The following is a 26,021-nucleotide window of genomic DNA, read 5'->3' on the forward strand; positions in this document are numbered from 1 at the left end:
GGGAAGAATGAAGCTCAGCTTCCGAGATCGGAAGCTGAGCTTTGCGGCACACCTGACCATGTCTCGCGGCACACTAGTGTGCCGCGGCACACCGGTTGAAAAACACTGCTCTAGAAGATGGCTTACACACACATCTACCTTGCAAAAGGAGAATTTCTCCAACTTGTGTTTAAAACCGCTGTGTATTGAACATCTCATACAAAATTCCTTCATTCTCCAAATAATATCCAATTATTTTTCTTTTTTAAACCATAATATACACATTAAAGTATAATGAATAAAAGAGAATCCATTTTATAAATACTTTAGAGCCACCAAAAGGCAATACAATGCACTCGATAGCCACATTTGTACAAAAATGGAAGCCACATACAGAAAAAGATCAAAAGTGGACAGTAAAGCAGCATCCCGTCACTGCCATGTTCTTCTCAGTTTTTGTTTCAAGTGTGAACTACTAGAATGAATAGAGAAGCCCAGTGCACAAACTATGTTATTCTGTGGAATAATACACACAGCAACACAGAGGAAACTGCCTTCTGTACATCAAGAGTTCCAGTTTTTAAATAAAAATACCAGACAAAAAATTTCCCTTTGCAAACACTTTAAAACACAAAGTTGCCAAGGCTACGTCCATCACTCGCATAGAAGAGAAATTCATTTTAATATAAGATTTTGTTTTATGTAATATAGTCAAAAGATAAATTAAAATGCCCCTTTAAGATAAAATTAAAAAACAAAACAGCAATAACCAAATAGTTTATCAACGATGGGGGTGTGCACGAACATCCCCAAAAAGCAGAGGTCTTCTAGCTTGACAACTTTAAGACTCGTGGATGGAGAATTCTGGGAGTAGAAGTCCACAAGTCTTAAAGTTGTCACGTTTGAAGACCCCTGCCCCAAAGCATAACAGTCTGCAAAAGCAAGTGGTGCACTGCCTACTTTGGCTACAGGTCTTCTTTTGTTCCACTGATTTCTTTTTTCTTAAAGGTAGTGCGAATAAATAAATGATCGGAAAAGATGCCGGCTTAATCGTGGCAGTAATGCCAGCATTCTTTAGTGCAAGCCAAAGTGATGGTAGACACAGCCAAAGTCATCCACTTGTCTTCTTCCAAAAGAGGGCTTGAAATGTTTTGATTGGAATGTCTTAATTTACCTCTGATCCTCTGTGAGGATAGCTTCTTTGTTTTTTTAGGCACTCTTAATGTTTTATACCACCGGCCATCTCTTCCCTCTTTCGGTTTGGGACCCAACGATTTGAAAGGAAGAAAAATAAATAGGAGGGAATCTGCGTGTGTTCATCAATGGCAGTGAAAGGGGTTTTTTTCCTCCAAAAGCAGCAGCAAACGTGACTTTTAAAAGTACCACTAGTATTCTCTTGAGCATTGGAAACTATGGCCAAATGCCAACAGTGCCTTTTTCCCCAGAATGAGTAATTAAAAAATAATAATCAGAAATTGCAGGAATAATTTCATGGCGGAAATGGGAAGGATGGTGCCGCAGAAAGGAAAGAATAACTTGGCACGTGGTGCAAGGACCCCAATTGGGGTACAGCTGGGTTGAAAGTACCGTTTTTCACAGGAGAAATTCCTCTTTCTCTCTTTGTGACTCCCACGAGTCACCTTCAAATCAGCCATTCAGCAAAGGACCTGAGAGCCGCCATTTCCAGAGGGGGCTCAGTTCTGCCCAACCCTCTTCCCTGTCCCCCTTTGCAACTGGCTTCTTTTCATCCATTTTGAAAACATCGCCCTGGACTCAGCCAAGATGATCTCACTGCTTTCAAATCAGAGAAGAAGAAGCTGGGACAGAAAGGTAAGAAATGTTGGTTTATCCAGCGAGGGAGTTCCACACGAACACAGCCATCTGGAACAGGGAGTGGTCTAAGGAAACCATGGCAGTGGGTTGGTATTTTTGACAGCATCTTGGAAAACTGCAGGGCAGAAAGCCAGCGCAGCCATTCCTTCTGGGTAACCGAGAGTAAACTATTTGATGAAACACAGCTTCTGTGTGGAAATGGAGCCGCTCTTTGGGAAATTCATTTTGTCCTTCAATTCCAGAAGAAACAATGCACGGTTTTCTGATGCAGGGTGATGGAGAGGTCTTATTTCCCTCCATACATCCGTTCGATGTCATTGAGGTAATGATTCTTCAGCTCCTTTCTTTTCAGTTTGAAAGCATCAGTGACTAAGCCGGTTTCGGGAGTCCAGGGCTCAGGACTCAGGCGCACTTTGATGGGCACTTCAAATCTCTCCAACTTCACTGGAAGAGCAACGAGGGGGGGGGGGGGAGGAAGAAAACAGAGATTGAAGAGAGAAGAGCCAGGCAGGTGGACACAACTTACACATGTTATTCACTAGTTTTTTCTTGAGCGCATTCTTCCCCATGGCCAGCAGATGGCAGGATAATATCAAGTGTAGCTTCACAAGACCTTTCAGACCATTTTCTATCTGAAAATACTTCCATGAATCTACTCTCAGAATCTCTTTTTGCATTACTGAAAAGCATTTGATGTTTTGTGATACTCTTACTTCCTTTCCTTCCACAATGCCAGAGTTTATTATGCAGAGGTTACATATGAAGTTCGGCTCGCTCACTAAATGATGCTACAGTACATAGCTTCTCAGGCCCAGAAGACACCACAGCTTTGCCCAGCCTTGACTCCTTTTGAGATGTTTGGACTTCAACTCCCTAAATTCCCAGCCAGTGAAGGAATTCTAAGATTGAATAACAATATGCTATGGCATATGATTCCATACCAAGCAGGATGGGCTATGTAGTTACACTTTGGTCCAGGCCATACATCAAATTAGGTCCTGACTTGCTTTTTAAGGAAATGGAAGGCTGAAGCAACAGGGACCAATTAGCCCTGGTTTTCTCTCTTCATTCTGGGAATTGTAGGAAATTTGCTTTGTTCCTAAAATTATACTCAATGGCTTGAGTTTTTATGGGCCTCCTACATCAAAGCAGCAAAGCTCCACAGCACCAATTTTGGCAATAGCAACACTGCAAAAGGCAGAGGTGGTTGGAAATTGCAGATAGGGTGGTAGTTTTTCCATCCTATAAAGTACAAGTAGCAAGAAGCTGAGCCTTATTGTCCCCTTGATGGCAAACCTAGGGCAGGCCTTCCACAGCCAGCATGCCAGAGCCCTTTTTGCGGGCACGTGAGCTGTCACCTCGCTCAGCTCTACTGCCCAGAAGTGCACCTCCCGCTGGCCAGCTGATTTTCAGAATGTGCGGGGGCATGCGGGATACGTGCATGCATGCACGGGGTCTCATGTGCTAGGGGTTGGGGGTCTCATGCATGCATGCACAGGGGTGAGGGGGCGGCAGCCCCCCATGACCCATTTTTGGTCCCAGGAGGCTACAAGAAGGCCTGCTAGGCCCAAAATGGGGAGCATTGTATGCTCATGCATGAGGTGACGAGAGGGTCATGAACACATGTGCAGGGGCTTTGCATTATGGGTGTCGGCCCGTGCATGGTTTCAGTACACGATGAAAAAAAGGTTAGCCATCATTGAACTAGATAAATGTTTGGAATTATCATTTGTCAGACATGAACAACTAGGTTACATTATGTTTTGCTATAATATAGGAAACTCCGCAGTCTGGCAGCCTTTTTCTTGGGAACAATTAGTTAAGGCTCCAAGGAATTCAGGTAGGATTGGTTTTACTGTTGTGCAGTGACTCTAGACTAGCTCTGTGCTTCCACTTGATTTGCATTGTATTCCAACATCACAGATTGGAATACAGTTATCTTTCACATCCAGCACTTCTAATCTAACCATATAAGTTCTTGGCTCAACACCGTGTACAAAAATGCTTGTATTAATTAACAAAATTAATCAACATTTTCATGCTCCTTAAAAGGAAAGTAAACTGCAGTAAGATGAGACTTAACAGGAGGGACCCGTGGATGAACAATTGCAAAACTGAAGGGAGCTAAATAGATACAGACTGATTTCTAGGTCTCCATCGCAGGGAAGCAAAAAATAGGTTGGAATTTTGAAAATGAGGAGGGGCAGTTGAATTGTGAATTTTTGACAACCGACCTGGCTTGGTACATATTCTGTGACAGGAGGCTTTCACATAAGGGTGTACTGACAATACACATAAAGGTGTACTGATGTAATTGCTCATGGGAATGCAATCTCAGTTTGCTGAAGATCATGATTCTACTGAACCTTCCTCACTTTTGAAGGGAAAAAGAGTGGGACAGGACTCTGGGAATGAGGTGTAGGGCCACACGAGCAAAATCCACCCAGAATGGGACTTGGATGGTGTGCCCACAGCCCCCTTTTTGACAATTCCTCTTGCTTTCCTGACACTGTTGGGAGAAATGGAGGGGGGGAATGCAGTAACGGGGAAGTGGCTTGCAAAAGCTTTGAAACTTTCCCCTATCAGTAGTAAGATACTGAATGATACTCGAGCAGAGTGTCGGTTGCAGATAAGATTGTGAGTGGTAACCACTCTATGATTGAGAGAAACAGCTTCATTTGCTTACTTTTGTTAGCCGTGTTCTTAATCTCTTTCAGAACTTCCGATTCCATGATGGGATTGTTACAGATATTGATCCAGCTGTCAGACATGCCCCTCTGTTCAGCAAGTGCCATTAATTTCTTCTGATTGGGAACCACAAAACTGATAACGTAAGACTGGTTGCTGAATTGAAACATAAGAAAACACGATTTAGTTTTTAGCAATCCTTGACTAAGCAAAATGTTTTACCCTGGAAATCATTCTAACAAGCCTTTTTCAACTGGGGTTCTGTATGAAATTATGTGTGTGTGGGGGGGGGGGATTCTTACTGAAATCCACATGCTAGCTGTAGCATGTGAACTTTTATGTAGAGGTTCCCAGAGACCTGAATATTATTTCAATTCATTTCCTCCCAAATTAAATTAAAACAGAAATGACAAAGGTTGCTCCAACTATGTACACTATTCAGATCATAAGAACATAACAATGTTTTGCTGGGTTGGATTTCCGGCCCATCTATCCCGCAGTTTGTTCTCACAGCGGCTAACCAACTGCCCAAGGAAGCCCACCCATCTCCCAGCAGGGGGATTTCAGAAGCTGATCCCTGGGACTTCCATAAAACCAGCCAAGTTGACAGCCAGCACCACATCTCTATGGCTACTTGTCAATCGTGTGTGTGTGTGTGTGTGTTTGTGTGTGTGTGTGTGTGTGAGTGTAGATAATAGCTAAAAGGTGAGAAGAAATCACAAGAATACTGTTGTCCTTATATAGTGTATGAGTATTTAGATCTAGAATGATTACCTATGATACCTGTGACCAGAGGTGGTCATCGTATAATTTAACAACTGGTTTGGCTAGCGCAGGAATGAAAATATGAGCACGTGGCTTCATACGCATGGCCATTTCCTGTGAGCAGCTTCCAACACACCTTTTTGGGCTGACGTGGTGAGTAGAGTAGGAGAAGTGCGGCAATCAGCTGGGCTGCCAGGGTGGAGCAAGCGAGCCAGAGGGTGAGAAGTATAGGACAGTATAAAGCCAGAGGGGGTGGGGGGGTGGGCAGGCCTACCGGTTTGCCTGAACTGGTCCAAACCTCTGCCTGTAACCCCTCAAAGGGTTTCTGAATGAAATGCCAAGCTACTATGGCTACAGAATGCAGTCCAGCACCATCTGAAAGCTGGTCAGCGCCCTCACTCAAAATATAGAGGGCAACCTTTTCTTGGGTACCTTATAGTACCTAATGCTTCCCAACATATCCAACTTTAAGATGTATAAACTTCAACTCCCAGAATTCCCTTCCCACTCTTTTTCCCCAAAAGCACAAAGCCGACTCCACATCCCGATAAAATCCCCATTTTATTTAGTTTACAGTGAATTCCTCTCCAGAAAACTCCAGAAAAGTCCCCACCAACCGTTTTTCAAGGTATTTCCCAATTTCCCTTTATCAGCTTGGAGAGCTGCAAAGCTGATATCTTTCTGACTCCACATTATAACAGACAATACTTGGCAAAAATGAAGATCTTCGCCCAAATGAACTAATTGTCTCCTGCAAATACCCCTCCCCTATCACTCTTCTTCTATTCCCTCTGGGAGGGACGAACCGTTGTACATACCTGAACGGTCTTCTCGATGCACTGGAAGGAGAGTCCAACATGGGGTAATTACCAATCCTATTGGTAGAGACTGAGTTAATTTAAATATTTAAATGCGAGGTAGCCACCGCCCCTTAGCAGCCCCCAATACCTCAGTTTTAAAAACGAAGACAGTATAGAGGTAACACAATTTATTGAACCTTAACCATATAACAATTAACATATAAACCTCGCAACCCAAATACTCCGGCGACCTGGCCACTACGCCGGGTGGGTTTGGACTCTCCTTCCAGTGCATCGAGAAGACCGTTCAGGTATGTACAACGGTTCTTCTCCACTGCACTGGGAAGGAGAGTCCAACATGGGATATACCAAAGTTCACATCCCTTGGGAGGGAAAAGGCTGTGCCACGGTCGACGGAGAGGAACAAACCCTCTGCAACACACGTCTCCCAAAGGAAGCTTCAGCCGAAGCAACCGAGTCCAGTCTATAATGACGGATGAAGGTTGTAGGCGAAGCCCAAGTCGCTGCCTTGCAAATGTCCTCAATAGATGCTTGAGTATTCCATGCGGCAGACGCGGCCGCACTCCTGGTGGAATGTGCAGTTATGCCCGCCGGAGGCGATTGAGACCTGGCTTTGTACGCTTCTGCAATACAATCCTTAAGCCAGCGACTGATAGATTTAGATGAGACCCCTAGTCCCATAGATCCCTGAGCAAATGATACAAACATCCTGTCAGTCTTCCTAAACTGATCAGTCCTCCTAATATAAATCTTTAAGGCCCTCCTAACATCTACCTTGTGCCACCTCAACTCCAACGGATGTTGACCATGAGTACAAAAATCAGGAAGGACCAACTCCTGCGATCTATGAAACCCAGAGTTGACCTTGGGAATAAAGGTCGGATCTAGTCTAAGAACCACCCTGTCCGAGTGGAACACACACAAATCTGACCGAGTGGACAGAGCAGACAATTCTGATACTCGGCGCGCAGAAGTGATCGCCACAAGAAATGCAGTCTTTATTGTCAGCAGACGAAGTGGAATAGTCCTGAGCGGCTCAAAGGGAGGTGAAGTAAGAGCTTTCAGTACGAGAGTCAAATCCCAGGTCGGGAACCTATGTACCGGAGGAGAATGGGAATTGACAGCTCCTTTAACAAATTCCCGTATCCAAGGATGTTGTGCTAGTGAACGGGGAAAACGGTACCTGTACAATGGTTGCCAGGGCCGCTATTTGCCTTTTCAAAGTATTTGGCGCTAAACCTCTGTCAACACCTGCCTGTAGGAACTGCAGCACCAAAATGACCGAAGCTTCCTGAGGGTTAGCACGTTGTTCTAAACAAAACCTACAAAAGGCTGCCCATGTAGCTTGGTAAATCCGGACCGTAGACGGTCGACGGGCGGCCTGCATGGTATCAACCACATTGTCCGGGATACACTGATTCGTCAACCTGAGCCTCTCAAGTGCCAGGCGGTCAGCTGGAACCACTGCGGGTTCGGATGACACACTGACCCCTGGCATAACGATATCTCGCAATCCGGAATCCTCCACGGGGAGGACACCGAAAAGGCTGTCAGGTCGGCAAACCAAGGGCGTCTCGGCCAATGGGGAGCCATCAATATTAACTCCGCTCCCTCTTGCACCATCTTGTCCAACGTTCTTTGAATCAGGCATGTGGGTGGAAAGGCATAAAGGAGGCCTTTGGGCCAGGGGGACAACAGGGCGTTGACCCCTTCCGCACCTGGAGTCGTGAACCGGGAATAAAACCTGGGCAATTGGGTGTTGGCCGGGGTTGCAAATAGATCCACTGATGGTACCCCGAAGCGGCGGACTACGCTGTGGAAAAGAGCCGGAGCGAGTCTCCATTCCGAAGGATCGATGGTCGCTCTGCTCAGCCAGTCCGCCTGCACGTTGCTGGTCCCTGCAATGTGCTCCGCTCTCAATGAAGACAAATGACGTTCGGCCCAATCGAAGAGAGCTGTAGTCTCGAGCATTAGACGCTGTGACTTCGTGCCCCCTTGGTGATTGAGATGGGCCCTGGTTGCTACATTGTCTGTTAGAACCAGTATGTCTCTGCCGTGAACCAAGGAGGAAAAGGCCTGAAGTGCCAGAAACACTGCCCTGAGCTCCAGAAAGTTGATATTGATAGGAGCTAGGTCTTCCTGAGACCATAACCCCTGAGCCATATGGGGCCCCATGTGCGCCCCCCAACCCGACAGACTCGCATCCGTAGTCAGAACCAGATGGTCGTGACTGTGGAGAGGCGAGCCCCGAAACAAGGCTGGGGACAACCACCATCTGAGAGAATGTTTCACGCCTGCTGGAATCCTCACCTGCCGGTGAGAATGACTGACCTTGACCTTTTGGTACGGGAGCAGGAACCACTGGAGCTTCCTGATGTGATATCGAGCCCATGGCACGATTCCAATCGCTGAAACCAGAGTCCCGAGTACTTTGGACAACATGGCCAGCGAGACCTGATGATGTCGACACAGGTCGCTGACCAGTCGCCGAATGTTGAGAAGCCGTTCCGGTGTCAAAGAGACCGTGTCCTGGGCGGTATCTATAATCGACCCCAGATGTTGGATGCTGGTAGAAGGCACAAGATGACTCTTTTCCTCGTTGATGGTATAGCCGAGGCTCTCCAGGACCTCTCGTGTGAGCGTCAAGTCGTGCTGCGCTCGAGGCAGTGACTTGGACATCACGATGATGTCGTCCAAGTATGCCATCACCCGCACAGACCGAGCCCTGACATGCGCCGTCAATATGTCCATTAGTTTTGTAAATGTCCGAGGCGCAGAGGACAGGCCGAACGGCATTGCCCGGTACTGGTAGTGAGTACCGTTGAGGCAGAACCTGAGGAAACGACGATGAGCTGGCCAAACAGGAATGTGCAGGTAAGCATCTTTTAGGTCTATTGACGAAAGAAAGTCGTGATGACGAATAGAGGCGAGAATCGACTGGAGAGAGTGCATCCGAAATCTCCGATACCGGATGAAGACATTGAGAGATTTCAAATTGAGGATCATGCGGAACCCTCCTGAAGCTTTTGGTACAAGGAAGACGATGGAATAAAACCCTGTTCCTTTGGCATGCTCGGGCACTCTCTCTATCGCCTTGATGTGCAAAAGATGTTCTATTTCCCGCTGTAAATGAAGATTTTTCAACGGATCGCGGGTTGATGGACACTGGACATAACGTTGAGGTGGGGGCTGAAGAAACTCCAGACGCAACCCTTGAGCAATTGTGGCTAGCGCCCATTTGTCGGTGGAGATACTTCTCCAGGAGGCACTGAAAAGTTGTAGTTTGCCTCCTATGGGCGCAAGCGAATGAAAGTCACTTGGCATTGCGTTTGAAGCCCCGTTGATTTCCTCTGAATGGTCTCCGAGCCTGCTGATACCCCCTTTGTCGGTCCGGAAATGGGGCACGGTCACCTCGAAAGGATGACTGTCCATACTGGCCCTGCTGAAAAGGCCTAACATTCTGCCCCCCCGACGATGAGGAATCCCAGCGAAAAGGCTGGCGACGATTATAAGGAGTAGTACGACGCTCCTGCCGCCTGTACGCTCTGGGAAGGGACTTCCGTTTGTCCTTATCTTCAATTAGGACCGGATCCAGCGACTCCCCAAACAATTTCTCACCTTGGTAGGGGGAGGAAGCCAGGTTCCACTTGGACTTGAGGTCCGCTGGCCAGTTCCTCAGCCAGAGAAGTCGCCTGGAAGCCAGAGAGGTCGCCATCCCCCGAGCCGAAAACTTTGCCGCATGCAGGGTGGCATCGGCGGAAAATTCAGCTGCCGCTAACAGCTTACTGATGTCCTGTCTTAAACGGCCATCACCTGGGCCTAGACGGGCTTGAACCTCTTGCAGCCATATTATAGAGGCCCGGTTGAAAAAAGAGGCCGCCGCCGCTGCCCGAAATCCCCAACTGGCCATTAAGTGAGACTTCCGCAATAATATCTCAGCCTTTCTATCTTCTGGCTTAAGGCTGTCGCCAGTCTCAGAAGGAACTAAAGCCTTTGAAATTAGAGTCATTACAGGCTGATCAATGGGCGGAAACTCCAATAATTTCTCCATATCGTCATCCAGCGTGTAGAATTTACGCTCCATGACTGAAGGTCCCTGTGCAGCTGCTGGAGTGAGCCAGGGACGCTTAATGCCTTGTATGAAGATGTCTGAAGATGGCACATGGTCAGTCTCAGGCTGGGGTTCTTTAAAGAGGACAGTAGATGGTTTGGGGTCCTCAGTGGAATTTGTAGGCTTGCTAGGACCTGGCAAGTCCGCTGTTTGTTTAGCCTTATGAAGCAACACCTTAAAGAAGGAAGCCTTGAAGAGACCTGCTACAACTGGTGCTTCAGGAGCGGTCTCGTCATCAGAAAAGTCATACTCCTTCTCGGTGTCTTCCAACTGGGGAGGTTCCTCTACCCAGGACCCCATACCCGAGAGGGGCGGTACTGACCAAGGGTTTCTGGATGGAGCAGGGCGTGACTCCTGCGCTCTTGTTGCCATCCCCTGTGAATAAGCATCTGTAACCAGCTCCTGCAAGGCTGGAGACATCTGTTGCCAGGTATCAGGGTTTACTCTGAGTCCAGCTGCCGTGGGTGTAAAGGTTGCTGAAGGCCCACTCTTAAAGGCATGTGCAGCAGAAGCAGAAGCAGGTCTAGGTTGACTAAGGCCTGGTGCAGCATAAACAGGCTGAGGCAGAAATGGAGACTGCCTTTCTGGGGACCAATCCCTTTCTGACAAGGCCTCCACTGTACCCAACTGGGGAGCTTGTAAATCCCTGGCCTGGAACATCAACTGCGCAGGGAGAGGCGAGGCAATCCTAGGTGTCAGGATGGCTGCCTCCAGCCTCTGCTCTAGTGCCATAATCCTTCTCTCTGCCTCTTTAAGGGATGATGAGGAAGGCTTTGATTTCTCTTTGGGCTTTGGTTTGCCCTTATCCTTGGGCACTGTGCTGGGGGAAGATCCTTTTTCTGGCATTTTATCTTCCATTCTACTCACAATTAACAGTAGTTAAGCAACAAGGCCTCGAGAGTCACAGAAAGAATGTTCTCCTTACAAAGAACTCTCTCCAAAATGGTGACTAATCACCTCATAAAGGCCACACATGCGCCCTGTAGCCTGTACTCCGCCTGCTGATTGGTTGCAGGAAAATCTCCTGACAGCAATGGCGGGCGCGGGAAAATCGCCCCAAAATGGCGGCCCGCGAACATTACTCTTCCCCTGGGGCTTATTATAGACCCCCCTGGAGGGAAGAGCACACCGTTCCTCCTTTTAAAACCTTCTTCGCCGACCACAGCGGCTTTCAAGGCATCCGGAGGCGGCGATTCCGGCGGCGGCGCGGCGGGCGGCGGCTTTATTCTTCGCCGCCGAACAGCTGAGAGGCGCTGGCGGCTTGCCAAGACCTTTCCTTCGCCGCGAAGTCCTCTCAGAAGCCTCACAGTGAGGGGGACGGACCCCCTCACCTTCGGCTACCAGCCTGGTTTGGCCGCTGAGGCCAGTGACCTTAGGCTGGGTCGCTCCCCGATTGGCATAGTACCCGCTGAGGGAAGGGAAGCCCGGGGAGAATAAAGGTGGGGGTGGTGTCCACGGAGGACAGAGACCCCTTCAAGAATCCATCCTTCTTCTTCTGCTGTGATCTGTCAGGAATAGAAGAAACAACATTAAACAGGTTATCTATTTACAGATTATTTACAGATTCTTATTTTACTTATTTAACTCTTTATACTATTCCCTCTTACAGAGGAACAAAACTCAAGTCTCTACACTTAGACTGAGTTTTTAAAACTGAGGTATTGGGGGCTGCTAAGGGGCGGTGGCTACCTCGCATTTAAATATTTAAATTAACTCAGTCTCTACCAATAGGATTGGTAATTACCCCATGTTGGACTCTCCTTCCCAGTGCAGTGGAGAACATTCACTGTCCAGCTGTGTGGCCTTACTCCCAAGTCAAACTTTGTTTCTTACCTGTTTCCTTCATCTGGCAACTCTGCACATGCAAACACTTGGAACAGGCTCCAGCTGTTCCTCTGCCTCACTGTTGTCCAGCTCTGGAGGCAGCTGATAACTGCCAGGTGTCCTTGGCCCTCTCTACCTCTTGATGCAGAGCCCTCGTCCAAGCCTTCCCCAACCTCTGGACTGGTTCATGTTCCTCCCCAACCTCCTCACTGTCTGACTCTGCAGGGTTTTTTTTTTTAAAAATCCCATGAAATTGTATGAAAGATCACATATATGTAAACTCACCTTTTTGCATATGCACAAATATTGTCAATCAGGGGGCAGTTTTTCAAGGCTGCCTCAACTTTGCCAAGAGACACATATTCTCCAGCTTGCAACTTCACCAAGTCTTTTTTACGATCTGGGGAAACAATCACACACAATTTGGGGCTTTGAGCAACCATCCTCCTCCTTTATTCAGAAGGAACCTGCAATGAAGCCAGAGACTGAAGGGCAAAGTTGGCATTCTCCTGATTCTATTTTAGATACAACGATGCCAAGTTTTTCATAAAAAAACAATTGTTGAGATAACTGGGTGAGATCATCCAAGGGCATGGGGTGAGGTATCATCAATACGCCGATGATGCCCAGCTATACATCTCCACCCCATATCCAGTCAACGAAGCAGTGGAAGCGATGTGCCGGTGCCTGGAGGCTGTTGGGATCTGGATGGGTGTCAACAAACTCAAACTCAACCCAGACAAGACGGAGTGGCTGTGGGTCTTGCCTCCCAAGGACAATTCCATCTGTCTGTCCATTACCCTGGGGGGGGGGGGGAACTACTGACCGCCTCAGAGAGGGTTCTCAACTTGGGCGTCCTCCTCGATCCACAGCTGACATTGGAACATCATCTTTTGGCTGTGGCGAGGAGGGCGTTTGCCCAGGTTCGCCTGGTGCACCAGTTGCGGCCCTATTTGGACAGGTAGTCATTGCTCACAGTCACTCATGCCCTCATCACCTCGAGATTCGATTACTGCAACGCTCTCTACATGGGGCTACCTTTGAAAAGTGTGCGGAAACTTCAGATTGTGCAGAATGCGGCCACGAGAGCCATCGTGGGGCTCCCTAGATTCACCCACGTCTCTGCAACACTCAGTGGCCTGCACTGGCTGCCGATCGGTTTCCGGTCACAATTCAAAGTGTTGGTAATGATCTTTAAAGCCCTACATGGCACTGGGCCACAATACATCCGGAACCGCTGCCTTCTACCGCATGAATCCCAGCGGCCGATAAGGTCCCACAGAGTTGGCCTTCTCCGGGTCCTGTCGACCAAACAATGTCGTTTGGCAGGACCCAGGGGAAGAGCCTTCTCTGTGGCGGCCCTGGCCCTCTGGAATCAACTCCCCCCAGAGATTAGAATGGCCCCCACCCTCCTTGTCTTTCGCAAATTACTCAAGACCCACCTTTATCACCAGGCATGGGGGAGTTAAGATATTCCTTCCCCCTAGGCCATTACAAGTTATGCATGGTATGTTTGTGTGTATGTTTGGTTTTTATAATAAGGGTTTTTAGTTGTTTTATTAATTGGATTGTTACATGCTGTTTTTATCATTGTTGTTAGCCGCCCTGAGTCTGCGGAGAGGGGCGGTATACAAATCCAATAAATAATAATAATAATAATAATAATAACAACAACAACAACAACAACAACAACATCTTCTACCTTTGCAACTGCCAGAACCAAATTTTTAAAATAGCAAATAAAAGTGAAGACCGTTATTAAAAAATGGCAACTGTTTTATATGGCTGTTAAGTATGTGTGTCTCAAAAGCTTACTCATATAAAAACAGGGACAGGTTTCTTAGTGAGCAAACCAAAATATTTTGCCCACCTATGATTTGGAGGCACCCGTCGGAATGAAATTCTCCAATATCTCCAGTACAGAACCATCGCTGGCCTTTGTCATCGACAATGAAATCTTCGGCTGTTTTCTCATCATTTCTGAAGTATCCCATAGAGACATTGGGCCCTCCAATTATAATCTCTCCCCTAGGGTGTGGCAAGTCTCTTGTTGTGTAGCCTCCTGAAAAAAAAAAGCAGAAATAAATAAATAATAAATTGGTGGCTGCAGTTCCTTTAAGTCAAATCAAAATGGTTATCCAGAAAGAATGGCAGGAACATGCTGATTATGTTAGGCCACTAAATTAATATGCGCTGGTATGAGGGTTCGAAATAGCATCCAAAACTAAATCAGAATCCCAGGCACAGCATTCCTCAAAGTTTCAATTTATTACCAAAGCTAAGTTGCTACGTCTGTGAGAAACCCAAATCTGTGAGAAACCTAAATCTAAAGCTACCATTCATTCCCTTGCTCCCACACCCATAAGTTCATAATGTTGACCATTTGTCTTCCGCCAACATCAGCTCCAACAGCTTCCGGGCAGGCGCTGAACAAAGGATGACCTTGTGAAGCTAGAAGGAATTTGTTATGGTTACATCTCTACCTCCCTTATGCAACAGCCCCTCCCAAGTTCCTACTGCAAGACTACATTCTAAACTGTAAAGTGTGGCAGACCAACGTCTCCAAATCCATGATGGATTCAGCCTGACAACTGATGCATTAGGTCCAACTACAATCACAAACTCTGGGGACAAAAAAAACCTTTGAATTTAAAATGGAGACATCCAACTTTGGCATTCTTAAGACTTGTGGATTTCAACTTCCAGAATTCTGTAACCAGTGTGGGAATTGAAGTCCACAAGTCTTAAAGTTGCCAAGGTTGGACATCCCTGATCTAGAATATATAGGTACGTTTGGGACACAAACAACTCTTATTCAGAGATAATCCCACTAAATTTAGTGGGCTTCTTCCCAGAGTCAAGCAAATACAGGATCACTGTTTCTCTCAGCAAATCTTTTAGGAAATTGATTCACCGAACAGATCACATAAAACAAAAGAAAATTCAACAGTGACAACTTTAATATATGTGGACTTCAACTCCCAGATTTCCAATGCTGGCTGGAGAATTCTGGGAGTTGAAGTCCACACACTAAAAATTGCCAGTATTGAAATGCACTGGTTTAACCAATACAAATTAAATGTATCTATGGCCATTGGCTTCTTAAGCCAACAGATTTAAAGGGTTAATGATTTTCTATGGGATATGATTCATCCCACAAGGGAAAGACAGTTTTATAACTGGGACAACCTGGACCAAAAATAATCAGGTTTCCAAGATGGTGCTATTTTCCCTACCCCCAAAAAAGAGAAATGGCTAGAGATGGGTCAAAGGTCTTTGTGAGAAAAACCTAGAGATGGAATAACTTTCCAACAAGCACATACTGTATTTATCTACTTTGTCAAGGGCATGATACTCACTATTTCAGCATGGAAACAAATTAAAGTATATTTGAACAATGGGATTTTCTCACCTTCTTGCCAATCTCTGAGCTTAATCTCACAGCAAATAAGAGGAGCTCCAACTCTTCCAGTACTGTAGTCAGTTACTAGATAGAAAACATCAAGAAACAAGGAATGAGATCAGAATCAAACTGCAAGAGAAGAGCAGGGAGAACTGAGGGTGGAATTAAGCATGTTATCAGCTTCGAGTTATTATATTGCCAGGAAATAGTCCAATTCCTCTTGAATTCTGCGGGCTCTTATTTAACACCAACTATTATTATTATTATTATTATTATTATTATTATTATTATTATTATTATTATTATTATTATTTATTAGATTTGTATGCCGCCCCTCTCCGAAGACTCAGTATTAAAATTTAGATTATCATGTATAGACTTGAGCAATACATCTTAACTGCAACCTAATGTATGGTCCTTATTAATGTCAGGCACAAGAGAACAGAATAATACATTAAGTTTCAGTTCAGAAAATTTATCTCTCAAGCCTATACACAGGAATCTAGTCAAGTTCCAATCTGAATCGGCGCCAGATAAGGGTCAACGGAATTCAACAGGGGTTGAACTTGACTATTTTTGGCAATGCAAGTATTCTAAGCTTATGACATGCTTAACTCTACCCCCCAGCTTTGCCTTTTCTTCTATACAAATGCTTTTTAAGTTCTTTTCATGTAATTGCAGACTAGATTAAAGACAGCCCTGCAGGCTGTTTCTCAAGGGCTCTGCACAAAATACCTTTACAATGAAAGAAGCTAATCCAAAATCCTTACCTTCAGTAATGGTGCCTGCTCCACAGGTTTCTGTCAGGCCATAGCCTTGGCCAACAGGGCAGCAGAAGCAGATGTTCATGAATCTCTGGGTTTGAGATGAGAGAGGAGCCCCTCCAGAAAGCATCATACGTACGTTCCCTCCCAAGAGGGCCTTCACCTTTTTAAACAGCAGCCTTCAAAGAAAAGAATCCCACAATGACATAATGAAAGGGCACATTAAAAGGATTTATAAACAGCAGATACATCACTCCCTATGGCCCACTTCCAAGACACACCCATTAATCCACCTGCTTTGGATTCCGCCCAATGTTAGAGATCTGATCGGCTTTCTGCTCTGTTCAGAAATGACCAAGAATCTGGTTTTCAAAGTCTGGATTAAAGGTTCAGTTGACATTGAGGTTGCAACCGTCTCATTGAAACCATTGCCCCCCAAAATGATAGATATGGCTATCCTTCAGATCAGGGAAATCTAGTTCAATTCTGATTATGTACAGGTCAAGGAGATCTGAACATATTCATCGGAGGTTCCCTAGAAGTTCAGGAAATTTTTACAGGATAAAATATTCTACATTAACCCAAGGGTTAGTTGTATGGCGAGATTCAAAGAAAAACCCGGGGCCTTCCAGATAATCTGGACTGCAATTTTCAGAATCTCCACCTGGCATGGTAACTGCCTGAATGGCCAGGAATTCTTGGGGCTGGTGCTCAATATATTAACAGCAGTCAGGCAAAGGTTACCTTACAAAGCCCCCCAAGATAAATGATCTCAGTGTATCAATTTAAAAAGCAGCTCAATAACCTGCACTTAAGAACCACTGATTTCCATGATGAATTAATGTACGCTTGAAGGGAAGGTTAGGATTTAGACCCAGAGTCTGTTCAGTCTTGATGAACCAGTATTTGTTTGCTTTTTACTCAAATGTAATCCTAAGTTATACTTGCAACAATTATTAAAATACATCAACTATACTTACAAATTACAGAGAGGTGCATCATAACCTCTTTTTATTTGTTCCAATTTATAGTCATATCCTATCTTGAACAAAGTTTTCTGGAAATAGTTCATCTCCTGAACTTTACTCATAACGTTCTTATAAATTCGATCCATGATTTCCTACAAACAATTTAAAGGAAACAGCTAAGAAACATTTTATTCCTGAACTGGTTCATACCAGCTCAGACCTGTGAGTAAGGATAACAGGAAGGAGCAATTCATCATTTTAAACAGCTGAGCTAATTATTTCCTTAGTTGTATAACATTTAATATGTAATCAGGCTAATCTACAGTATTGGCAGTCAATTTTAGCTGGGGGTTATTTACTTAGGCATTCAGTGGAAAGCAGAGGAAATAATGAGCCCCTCTCTTCCCTTTTGATCCATTTCAATGAAGAACTGCCAGAAAAAATAAATAAATCTGTGGCTACGTTTACTCATTGGAATGAAGACCTGACGTTACTCCCAACTTATGCCGAAATTACGTATAGATGATTATAGTGAAGAATGGCCATCTTTATTGAAACTGTTGCATGAAACTTTATGTGCAAGCATTGATGGCTATTTCAAGCAAAGTTGTAGATATACACACATTTGCTATTGGTTTTATAAGATACCAAATTACAAAATTTTATTAGTTTCTCAAAATATAATATAAAATACAAAAATACAAAACAAACTAATGGCAACGAAGGAAAAACTGTTGACTTCTGGTACAGTAGAATAAGGTAATAGCATAACAATTCATTTTTTTACTTTTATATAATAATATATACTATATTATATTTTAAGAAACTAATAAAATTAGGTATTAAAAGATTCAGATGTAGGGGTTATTTCTTAAAATTTATGAGTCTAAGATGGATAATCTACATAAACCTACTGGGGAAAATAAGTTACTGTACTTTTTAAAGTTTAAAATTTAACATTTAAGCCATTTTTAATAAAGTTACAGCATGAAATACACAAAATTTCATATATATCTCATCCTTACTGATACTTACTGGCACAGCTGCCATCAAAGTGGGCTTCAGAACAGTGCAGTCTCCTTTGCTTCCCTTTTTAATTTTGCTGGACTGAAAGAAGGGGGAGAGAGCGAGAACCCAATTTTAATTTCAATCATTTTCACATAAGAATAAAACAATGGAAAGGAGCTTAGGGCTATTGAATTTTGCAAATTGAAATAATAAGCCAAAGGAATGAAAGGCAGAGTATTCATCAAATTTCACTGCTTGAGGGTCAAAGAGATGATCATATTCTAAAGCTGATGAGAAAACTTGCAATCGAGAAACTCAGAAATGTTTCAGGAATAGAATTTTAAGATGTCCTTATCTGTGCACATAACTTTGGCTCAGATTATGTCAATCTTAAGACTATTTCTTTCTCTTTTTAATTTTTTTAAAATAAAAGTAAAATTTTGTTTAAACACACAAAACACAAACAATCAAACTCACACAGAAAAGAAACAGAAACCATTAAAATAAAAGTTGGACATTTTTGTGATGTGCCCGTAGTACAAATCTAATGGTGCTTATTTACTATTACATAAATTATATTTACATACTGTATATGCATCAAGTTTTAGCAAAGAACTTATTCTGGTATGTCTTTTGATTTTCCTTTTGTGACCAAGTTTCTGACATTTACTTCCCATATTATCTAATATTTATTAATTCTCTGATTTTACTTTTTTTTTACTTTTCTCCATCGAGTGATAAAACCTACTCCAACAGTTAGTGTACTCTTGCTCATCTATATTTTTTATTTCTTTGGTTAAACTATCTATTTCTGCACACAATGTGATTTTTTTCAATTATATCTTCCTCAATAGGCAAATTTCTGTTTTTCCAATGTTGTGCAAGCACTATTCTCACTGCTGTCCTTATGTGGAGGGCTAGAAACAATTGATCCCCCCCCCCCCCCAAATTTTCATGTTATACCTAACAAAAAAAGTTCAGGTTTCTTTTCTATTTTTTTCTCTAATATTTCTTCTAACTATTGTTTGGATTTCCCCCCAGTATCTTTTAACTTTGTCACAACTCCACCACATATGGTAATATGATCCGAATTCTTTGTTGCACCTCCAACATCTAGGTGAACACTTTTTGTCTATTTTAGCTAATTTTGTGGAGGTTGTATGCCACCTGAAATACATCTTATACCAGTGTTCTTTATAGTGTGTAGCTAATGTTATCTTTTTGTTTCTACTCCACATTTGTTGCCATTCATTTAGTGTAATGGGGTAACCAAAATCCTGTGCCACTTAATCATATTTTCTTTCATTTTGTTCCGTTTCAAGACTACTTCTTTCTCTTTAGGTTAAAGGTAAAGGTTCCCCTTGCATATATGTGCTAGTCGTTCCTGACTCTAGGGGGTGATGCTCATCTGTCTCAAAGCTGAAGAGCCACCACTGTCCAAAGATGTCTCCGTGCTCATGTAGCCGGCATGACTAAACGCCAAAAGTGCACCGAACAGTTACCTTCCCACCAGGTGGTCCCTATATATTTTAAAAATATTTTTATTGGTATTTTTTTTTCATACATGTGTTCATATTTACAGGTGGAACTGCATCGTGTATATACATTCTTTATCAATGATATCTTTGTTTATATTTGTATAAATGGATATCATATTTTAATAATATTTTAATGTTCCCTATTTTTTTACTTGCATTTTTATGTGCTTTTGAACTGCAAGGTTGGCAAAAGCTGGGACAAGTAACAGGAGCTCACCCTGTTACACGGTGCTAAGGATTCAAACCGCTGAACTGCTGACCTTTCCGTCGACAAGCTCAGTGCCTTAGCCCCTGTGCCACAGTGTTCCTTCTCGTTCTAAAGTTATATAATAATACATTAGTATTATATTAGTAATAGTAATGCATTAATAATACATACAAGACAAGGCAAATTCCTTGTGTGTCCAATCACACTTGGCCAATAAAATTCTATTCTATTCTATTAATCTGTACAGTTAATGTTTTAATTTGTTAATAAGCTACTTGTTTTACAACTTTTAAAGCTGCCCAGAGTCACCTTGTAGGGTGGCATAAAAATAAATAAAAAATGGATTTATATTCAATGTTTTGGCATTAATTGAACACTTTTCCTTCTAGACAATTTACAAAGCAGCTCCCTCCATTGGCTTACTTGGTCTGACAGGGTGAGCGGTGATGAATAGCCAATCCTGCAGCCGTAAGTAATACAGGAAATTTCTGCTGTCAGTTCTAATACATGAGCCAAAGGCAAGTAGCCAATATACGTGTCGTTGGGTCTAAGGGAGAAAATGTACAGTAAATTGTTTCAATATGGCAGTCAGGTTATCTTGGTCTAAATAAACACAGAACATGGTTGGGGTTTTTGTCTCTTTACCAGGGACTACTAAATCCTTGTAGTCTAATGCAGGGGGCTCCAACCTTGGCAACTTTATATTTTGTGGACTTCAACTCCCAGAATTCCTCAAACAGTTGAAGTTCATAAGTTGTAAAGTTGCCAAGGTTGAAGACCCCTGGTCTAATGTATATTCAGATTGATAAAACGTCACTGGGACCAGGCCGGCTCGCGAAGAGGAGGCCCCAGCGGCCCAAAGAGGCAAGGAAATGGATAGAGGAACTGAGGAGGGAAGGGAGTAGAGAGGGAAGGAATGAGAGAGAGGGAGAAAGAGGGAGAGGGAGAGAGGGAGAGAGAGAGAGAGAGAGAGAGAGAGAGAGAGAGAGAGAGAGAGAATATGTTTATTTCTCATTTTGATGACTAATCTCTTTAAGTTTATAGACCAATGTTTAAGGTACAGGTTATTGATTAAGTTCAGAACATGCCAAGTAGCATTCTTTATAGCATCAATGAGCACCATCAAATTTCTTGCATGGGCTGGGCAGGATATGGTATTGGTGTGGATATAGAGGAGAAAGAGCTAAATGGTAACATGGATCAATGCCAAGGCTCCAATAAAGGAGAATATTTGTAGTTCAGGGTTGAAATGAGGTGCTCTCTGAGTCCGGTTGTTTCCTTGAAGATATTTCGTTACTCAAATAATAACATCATCAGCACAGATAATGTTACCTAGTTTGGGTAATGACACATCCGCAAGAAAACAACCAACCTCAGAGAGCATCAAACAACCCTCAATTCTAAGGTTATTGCAATTATGATCACAAGATCTTAAGCCAGTAATACATAATCCTCCTAATATCAGATGTTATTGTGTCCTAACCATAACCCAAACCCATCTCCCCAAATTATGCAAATTGCTCAAAAATAACAAAAGATTTGGCAATTATACCTTAAGACCGTGCACGGAACACCAATGTTTGTGACATTAGCACACCAAACCGATGGGAAGGGGAGGGCTGCTGGCATTATTATAGGTCCAACAGGCTTGTGGGAACACGGCATTATCCATCCCTGATTTAACCTCTTAACATAAATTGTTGTCACTGCCAAGCATCAAGGAAGGATGCTAAAAGAATTGGGCCGACTCAATCTCTGCATTCTGTTTACAGAAGACGAACACTTGTAGCTGGAGAAGGTAGCACACATATGGGAAGATCCACCAGAGAATGGGTTTAACTGTTGGACTCTTACCTGCTATCCCAAAGGTGCTTTTTCTAAAGGCAACCAGACTTCCTTGGTTTTTTTTTCTTTAAAAACATTTTGCTTCCCATCCAGAAGCTTCTTCAGTTTTTAACTTCTAATTCTAACTTACAAAAGCTTATTGGATAAGAAGCAATACGCTCCTAAAGAAAACACTAAGAAAGACCAATTGGCTTTTGGAAAAGGCAGCTTTGAGACAACCATGACATAGATCAGGGGTCTCCAGCCTTGGCAACTTTACCATTTGTGGACTTCAACTCCCTGAATTCTCCAGCCAGCTATGCTTATTGAAGTTGAAGAGCTGGCTGAGGAATTCGGGGAGTTGAAGTCCACACGTCTTAAAGTTGCCAAGGCTGGAGACCCTGACTTAGATGATTGCGACTGAGAACACGTCGCTGGTGTCCTTTCTATTCTCAGCCCATCTGCTTAGTGGTGGGCAATGAATTATAAACAAATGCATATATTTAATGGCCAGAATAGCTTACCCCAGGCCGGGTATTCGCTCACACTGTCCAGTCATTCCAGCTATCAGGTTTTTATGCTCCATCATGACCCCTTTTGGCCTCCCTGTGGAGCCACTGGTGTACATTACTAGGGCCATGTCCGTAGGAACAGGGAAACATGGAGGGATGCTTACTAGAGGAAGATAAGAAGGCAAAATATTGCAATTTTAAGAAGAAAATAAAACTGAGACTAAAACTAATAAACGATTCTACACTGTTAAGAAAAACAGCTTAAGTATAAGTGCAAACAAACTTGCAAACCAAGCATGGCTAAGCCTTGTGGTCTACATTACAGTAAAAGGTTGAAAAATTGGGGGGTGGGGGGGAGGGGAAATCTGATCAATGTTGAGACAGGAAGATGTGGGCTTAGGTATTCAAGGCACTGAAGCAATGGCCGTGTGACCAAGCCAGTTATGCCACTTGCATCATTGTGGTTTGTGCCAGATAGCAACTATGATGACAGTTTGGTAGAGGAAAAATTCTTAAGATTCTTCCATTAAGTTACTCACCTATGAAAAATCTTGAAGGGGGAAGGCCAAGGGTTATTTTTAAAAAATATTTACTTTTACTTCTAGTGCTGGCAAATGAGAAGCACCAGCTCATGATGATGGTGGTGGTGGTGATGCCCCTTGTAAAGAATCCTCTAATTCCGGAGAGTCTCAAAACCCTTGTGGCACAGCCTTGGGCACAACTCAAGCAGCTGATAAGATGTCTCTCTTGCCCCTCAGTAACCATGCTGGACTTTTGTTTCTCCACGGAGATTTGAGATGGAATCTCCAAAGTCACAGCTGCTCTTTCTGTGGGTTATGACATCCTCCCTTTGTCCTTGAAGAGGACCAAGGCCTTTGACTGGGTCTGCTCCCTTTCAAATTCAGGGCAGATTTCTAGAGAAACAGGCTACAGGTAGTCCCCGATTTACAACAGTTCATTTAGTGACCATTCAAAATTACAACAGCACTAAAAAAAATGACGTGTCCATTTTCCACAGTTACAACCTTAAAGGCATGCCCATGATCGTGACAAAATAAGGTCACTTGATCCCTTTTGTGACCTTGGGACAAGCAGAGTCAATTGAGGAGCCAGAGTCACTTAACAACCATGTTCCTAACCTAACAACTGCAACAATTCACTTATCAACTGTGGCAAAAAAAATAAGGTGGTAAATGGGGCAAAACTCATTTAACAACAGAAGTTTTGTGCTCAATTATGGTCATTAAGTCTAGGACTGCCTGCATTGTGAAGCAAGAACAAGCAGTCTTGAAGACTCTCCTAGCCAAAGGAGAAAGTATTAGAAGTAGTCCTCGAGTTAAAAACAAGTTATTTTAGTGATCGTTTAAAGTAACAACGGCACTAAAAAAAAAGTGTCCTATGACTATTTCTCACACTTATGACCAAGATGCTTGGTAACTGACTCATATTTATGATGGTTGCGGTGTCTTAGACCCCTTCTACGATCTTCTGGCCAGTAAAGTCAATAGGGAAGCTAGATTCACTTAACAACCCTATTACTAACTTAACAATTGCAGTGATTCACTTAACAACTGCTGCAAAAAAAGGCATAAAATGTGGCAAACTTAAATGTTTCACTAAGCAACAGAAATACTGGGCTCAATTATGATCGATAAGTTGAGGACTACCCGTATACTCTTAGGCAGAATTAAAGATGAAATTATTCAAATGATCTGGAATTCTGTTTGTTATATAGAAAGTGGGGGGAACCCCACATAACAGGATTGTTGGAAAGGGTTTCAGATGGTCTACTTACAGTTTTCTGGTTTGGCTCCAAGTTCTTTTTTTTATTTTTTATTTTTTTTTATTTTTTGAAAATAAATTTATTAAATATATACAATAAAAACCAAATACAGAAAGACAAAAGAGATATGCATATTGTACATTTTTTACACTCTACTTATGTAGTAATTGGGGAGTGGGAGAAGGGGGTTGTGAAGGGAGGGAAATAGATATAGAAGGAAGGAGGATAGGGAGAAGAAGGAGGGGGGGATAGAGAAGCGAAAACCAGCGTTAGAGCTGGGTCTTTCATGATTTGTGGCCTGTAGTTTGAGCTCGTAGTTGGTGTGTTTTACCCTAAGGCTTTATCGATATGTTTTGAATGTAGTTTTTAGTGCCAATATATATAATTCATTTAGGGGTTTATTTTCTTTGTAAAGTTGGAGTTCGTGTCGATCGATGTTTACAGTTTGTTGTTTCAGTTTGATGTTATGATTTGTGATGTAAATTGCTATTTTTTCAAGTTGTTTTTGTTGGATATTTTTCTTGATGAGTAATTTTTAGATAATTCCTTTTTTTTAACCAGAGGTACCATTTATCCCAAGCTTTGTAGAAATCTGTCTCATCCTTGTTTTGCAGTTCCATTGTTAGTTTGGACATTTCTGCGCATTCCATTATTTTAATCAAGAGTGATAGAGTAGTTGGGGTTTTTTCTTGCTTCCAAAATTGTGCATATAAAATCCGTGCGGCTGTAATAATATGGATTATAATATATCTGTTTTCTTTACTAAAATTTTGTCTTGTGATTCCTAGTAGAAATAGTTCGGGTTTCGCATGGATAGTCTGAGAAGTAATTTGTTCTAGTATAGTTTTAATTTTTTCCCAATATTTTTGGGTGGTTTCACATGTCCACCAGATGTGGTAATATGTACCTGTTTTTTCTCTGCATTTCCAACATAATGGTGATAGATTTGGATACATTTTTGCAAGTCTAGCAGGTGGCAAGTGCCATCTGTAGAACATTTTATAATGGTTTTCCTTATATGAGGTTGCCATCGTTAGTTTATAGTTAGCAGTCCAAATTTTTTCCCATTCGTTTAAATAAATTGTGTACCCAAAGTTTTGTGACCACGCTATCATAGATCCTTTAACTATTTCTTCAACAGTATCGTGTTGAAGGAGGATATTGTATATATTTGATATTTGCTTTTTTTGTGGACCAAAAATTATTTTATCGAGGGGGTTATTTTTTTGGAAGTCTGATTTGTTCTTATCTTCATTATATTTTGATTTTATTTGTAGGTAGTGTAACCAATCTACTTTAATACCTTTTTCCATGAGTTTTTGCTTAGGGATTAAATGTTTCACTAAAAGTTTGCTTAGGCAAACTTAAATGTTTCACTAAGCAACAGAAATACTGGGCTCAATTATGATCGATAAGTTGAGGACTACCCGTATACTCTTAGGCAGAATTAAAGATGAAATTATTCAAATGATCTGGAATTCTGTTTGTTATATAGAAAGTGGGGGGAACCCCACATAACAGGATTGTTGGAAAGGGTTTCAGATGGTCTACTTACAGTTTTCTGGTTTGGCTCCAAGTTCTTCTACTGCTTGCATGTTATAAATTTCCAGCCCTTTAGGATAGTCTGATTTATTGATAGTCTTATTATCTACATAAATGATGTATTTGAGGCAGGGAATTTTGGACAGTACATTCTGTGGAACAAAAATAGTTGAGAGTTGATTGCAGAAACCCTAGCAAACATTTGCAATACATGGCATGTACATCTGCATTTGCTTCTCACAATTGTGAAAGTTGGTTGTTGTAATGATATTTTAAAAATATATTCTTCTTACTTCTGACTATTCAAAAACCACTGAAACATGGGAAAATCTTATTTACACAGCTACAGCATTTCCAAGACAAAGAAGTTCCATACAAAATAAAGTGGCTAGTTTTCAAGGTTTAGTACAGAAAGTATAGTTGCTGGGCAAGTTACAGTATTTGTCCACA

General features: G+C 42.8%; 1 protein-coding gene across 7 annotated transcripts in view; it reads right to left on the minus strand.

The window, feature by feature from the left end:
* Positions 1-26,021, minus strand: part of ACSL4 (acyl-CoA synthetase long chain family member 4) — a 98,905-nt gene that overhangs the window by 13,101 nt on the left and 59,783 nt on the right. For 5 of the 7 annotated variants that reach the window (XM_070759521.1, XM_070759522.1, XM_070759519.1 and 2 more), the window contains 11 exons: positions 25,585-25,723; positions 22,259-22,409; positions 20,334-20,457; positions 18,192-18,263; positions 17,169-17,308; positions 16,195-16,367; positions 15,434-15,508; positions 13,892-14,083; positions 12,307-12,421; positions 4,499-4,656; positions 270-2,256 (listed from right to left, as the gene is read on the minus strand). In XM_070759521.1, the coding sequence (XP_070615622.1) occupies positions 2,099-2,256; positions 4,499-4,656; positions 12,307-12,421; positions 13,892-14,083; positions 15,434-15,508; positions 16,195-16,367; positions 17,169-17,308; positions 18,192-18,263; positions 20,334-20,457; positions 22,259-22,409; positions 25,585-25,723 (1,497 nt within the window). In that variant the 3' untranslated portion in view covers positions 270-2,098. Of the gene's footprint in view, positions 1-269; positions 2,257-4,498; positions 4,657-12,306; positions 12,422-13,891; positions 14,084-15,433; positions 15,509-16,194; positions 16,368-17,168; positions 17,309-18,191; positions 18,264-20,333; positions 20,458-22,258; positions 22,410-25,584; positions 25,724-26,021 lie in introns of those variants that run through there. The other 2 variants (XM_070759524.1, XM_070759525.1) reach the window with 1 other exon arrangement.

Source organism: Erythrolamprus reginae, chromosome 8 (assembly GCF_031021105.1).
Source record: "Erythrolamprus reginae isolate rEryReg1 chromosome 8, rEryReg1.hap1, whole genome shotgun sequence".
Taxonomy (NCBI): Eukaryota; Metazoa; Chordata; class Lepidosauria; order Squamata; family Dipsadidae; genus Erythrolamprus; species Erythrolamprus reginae.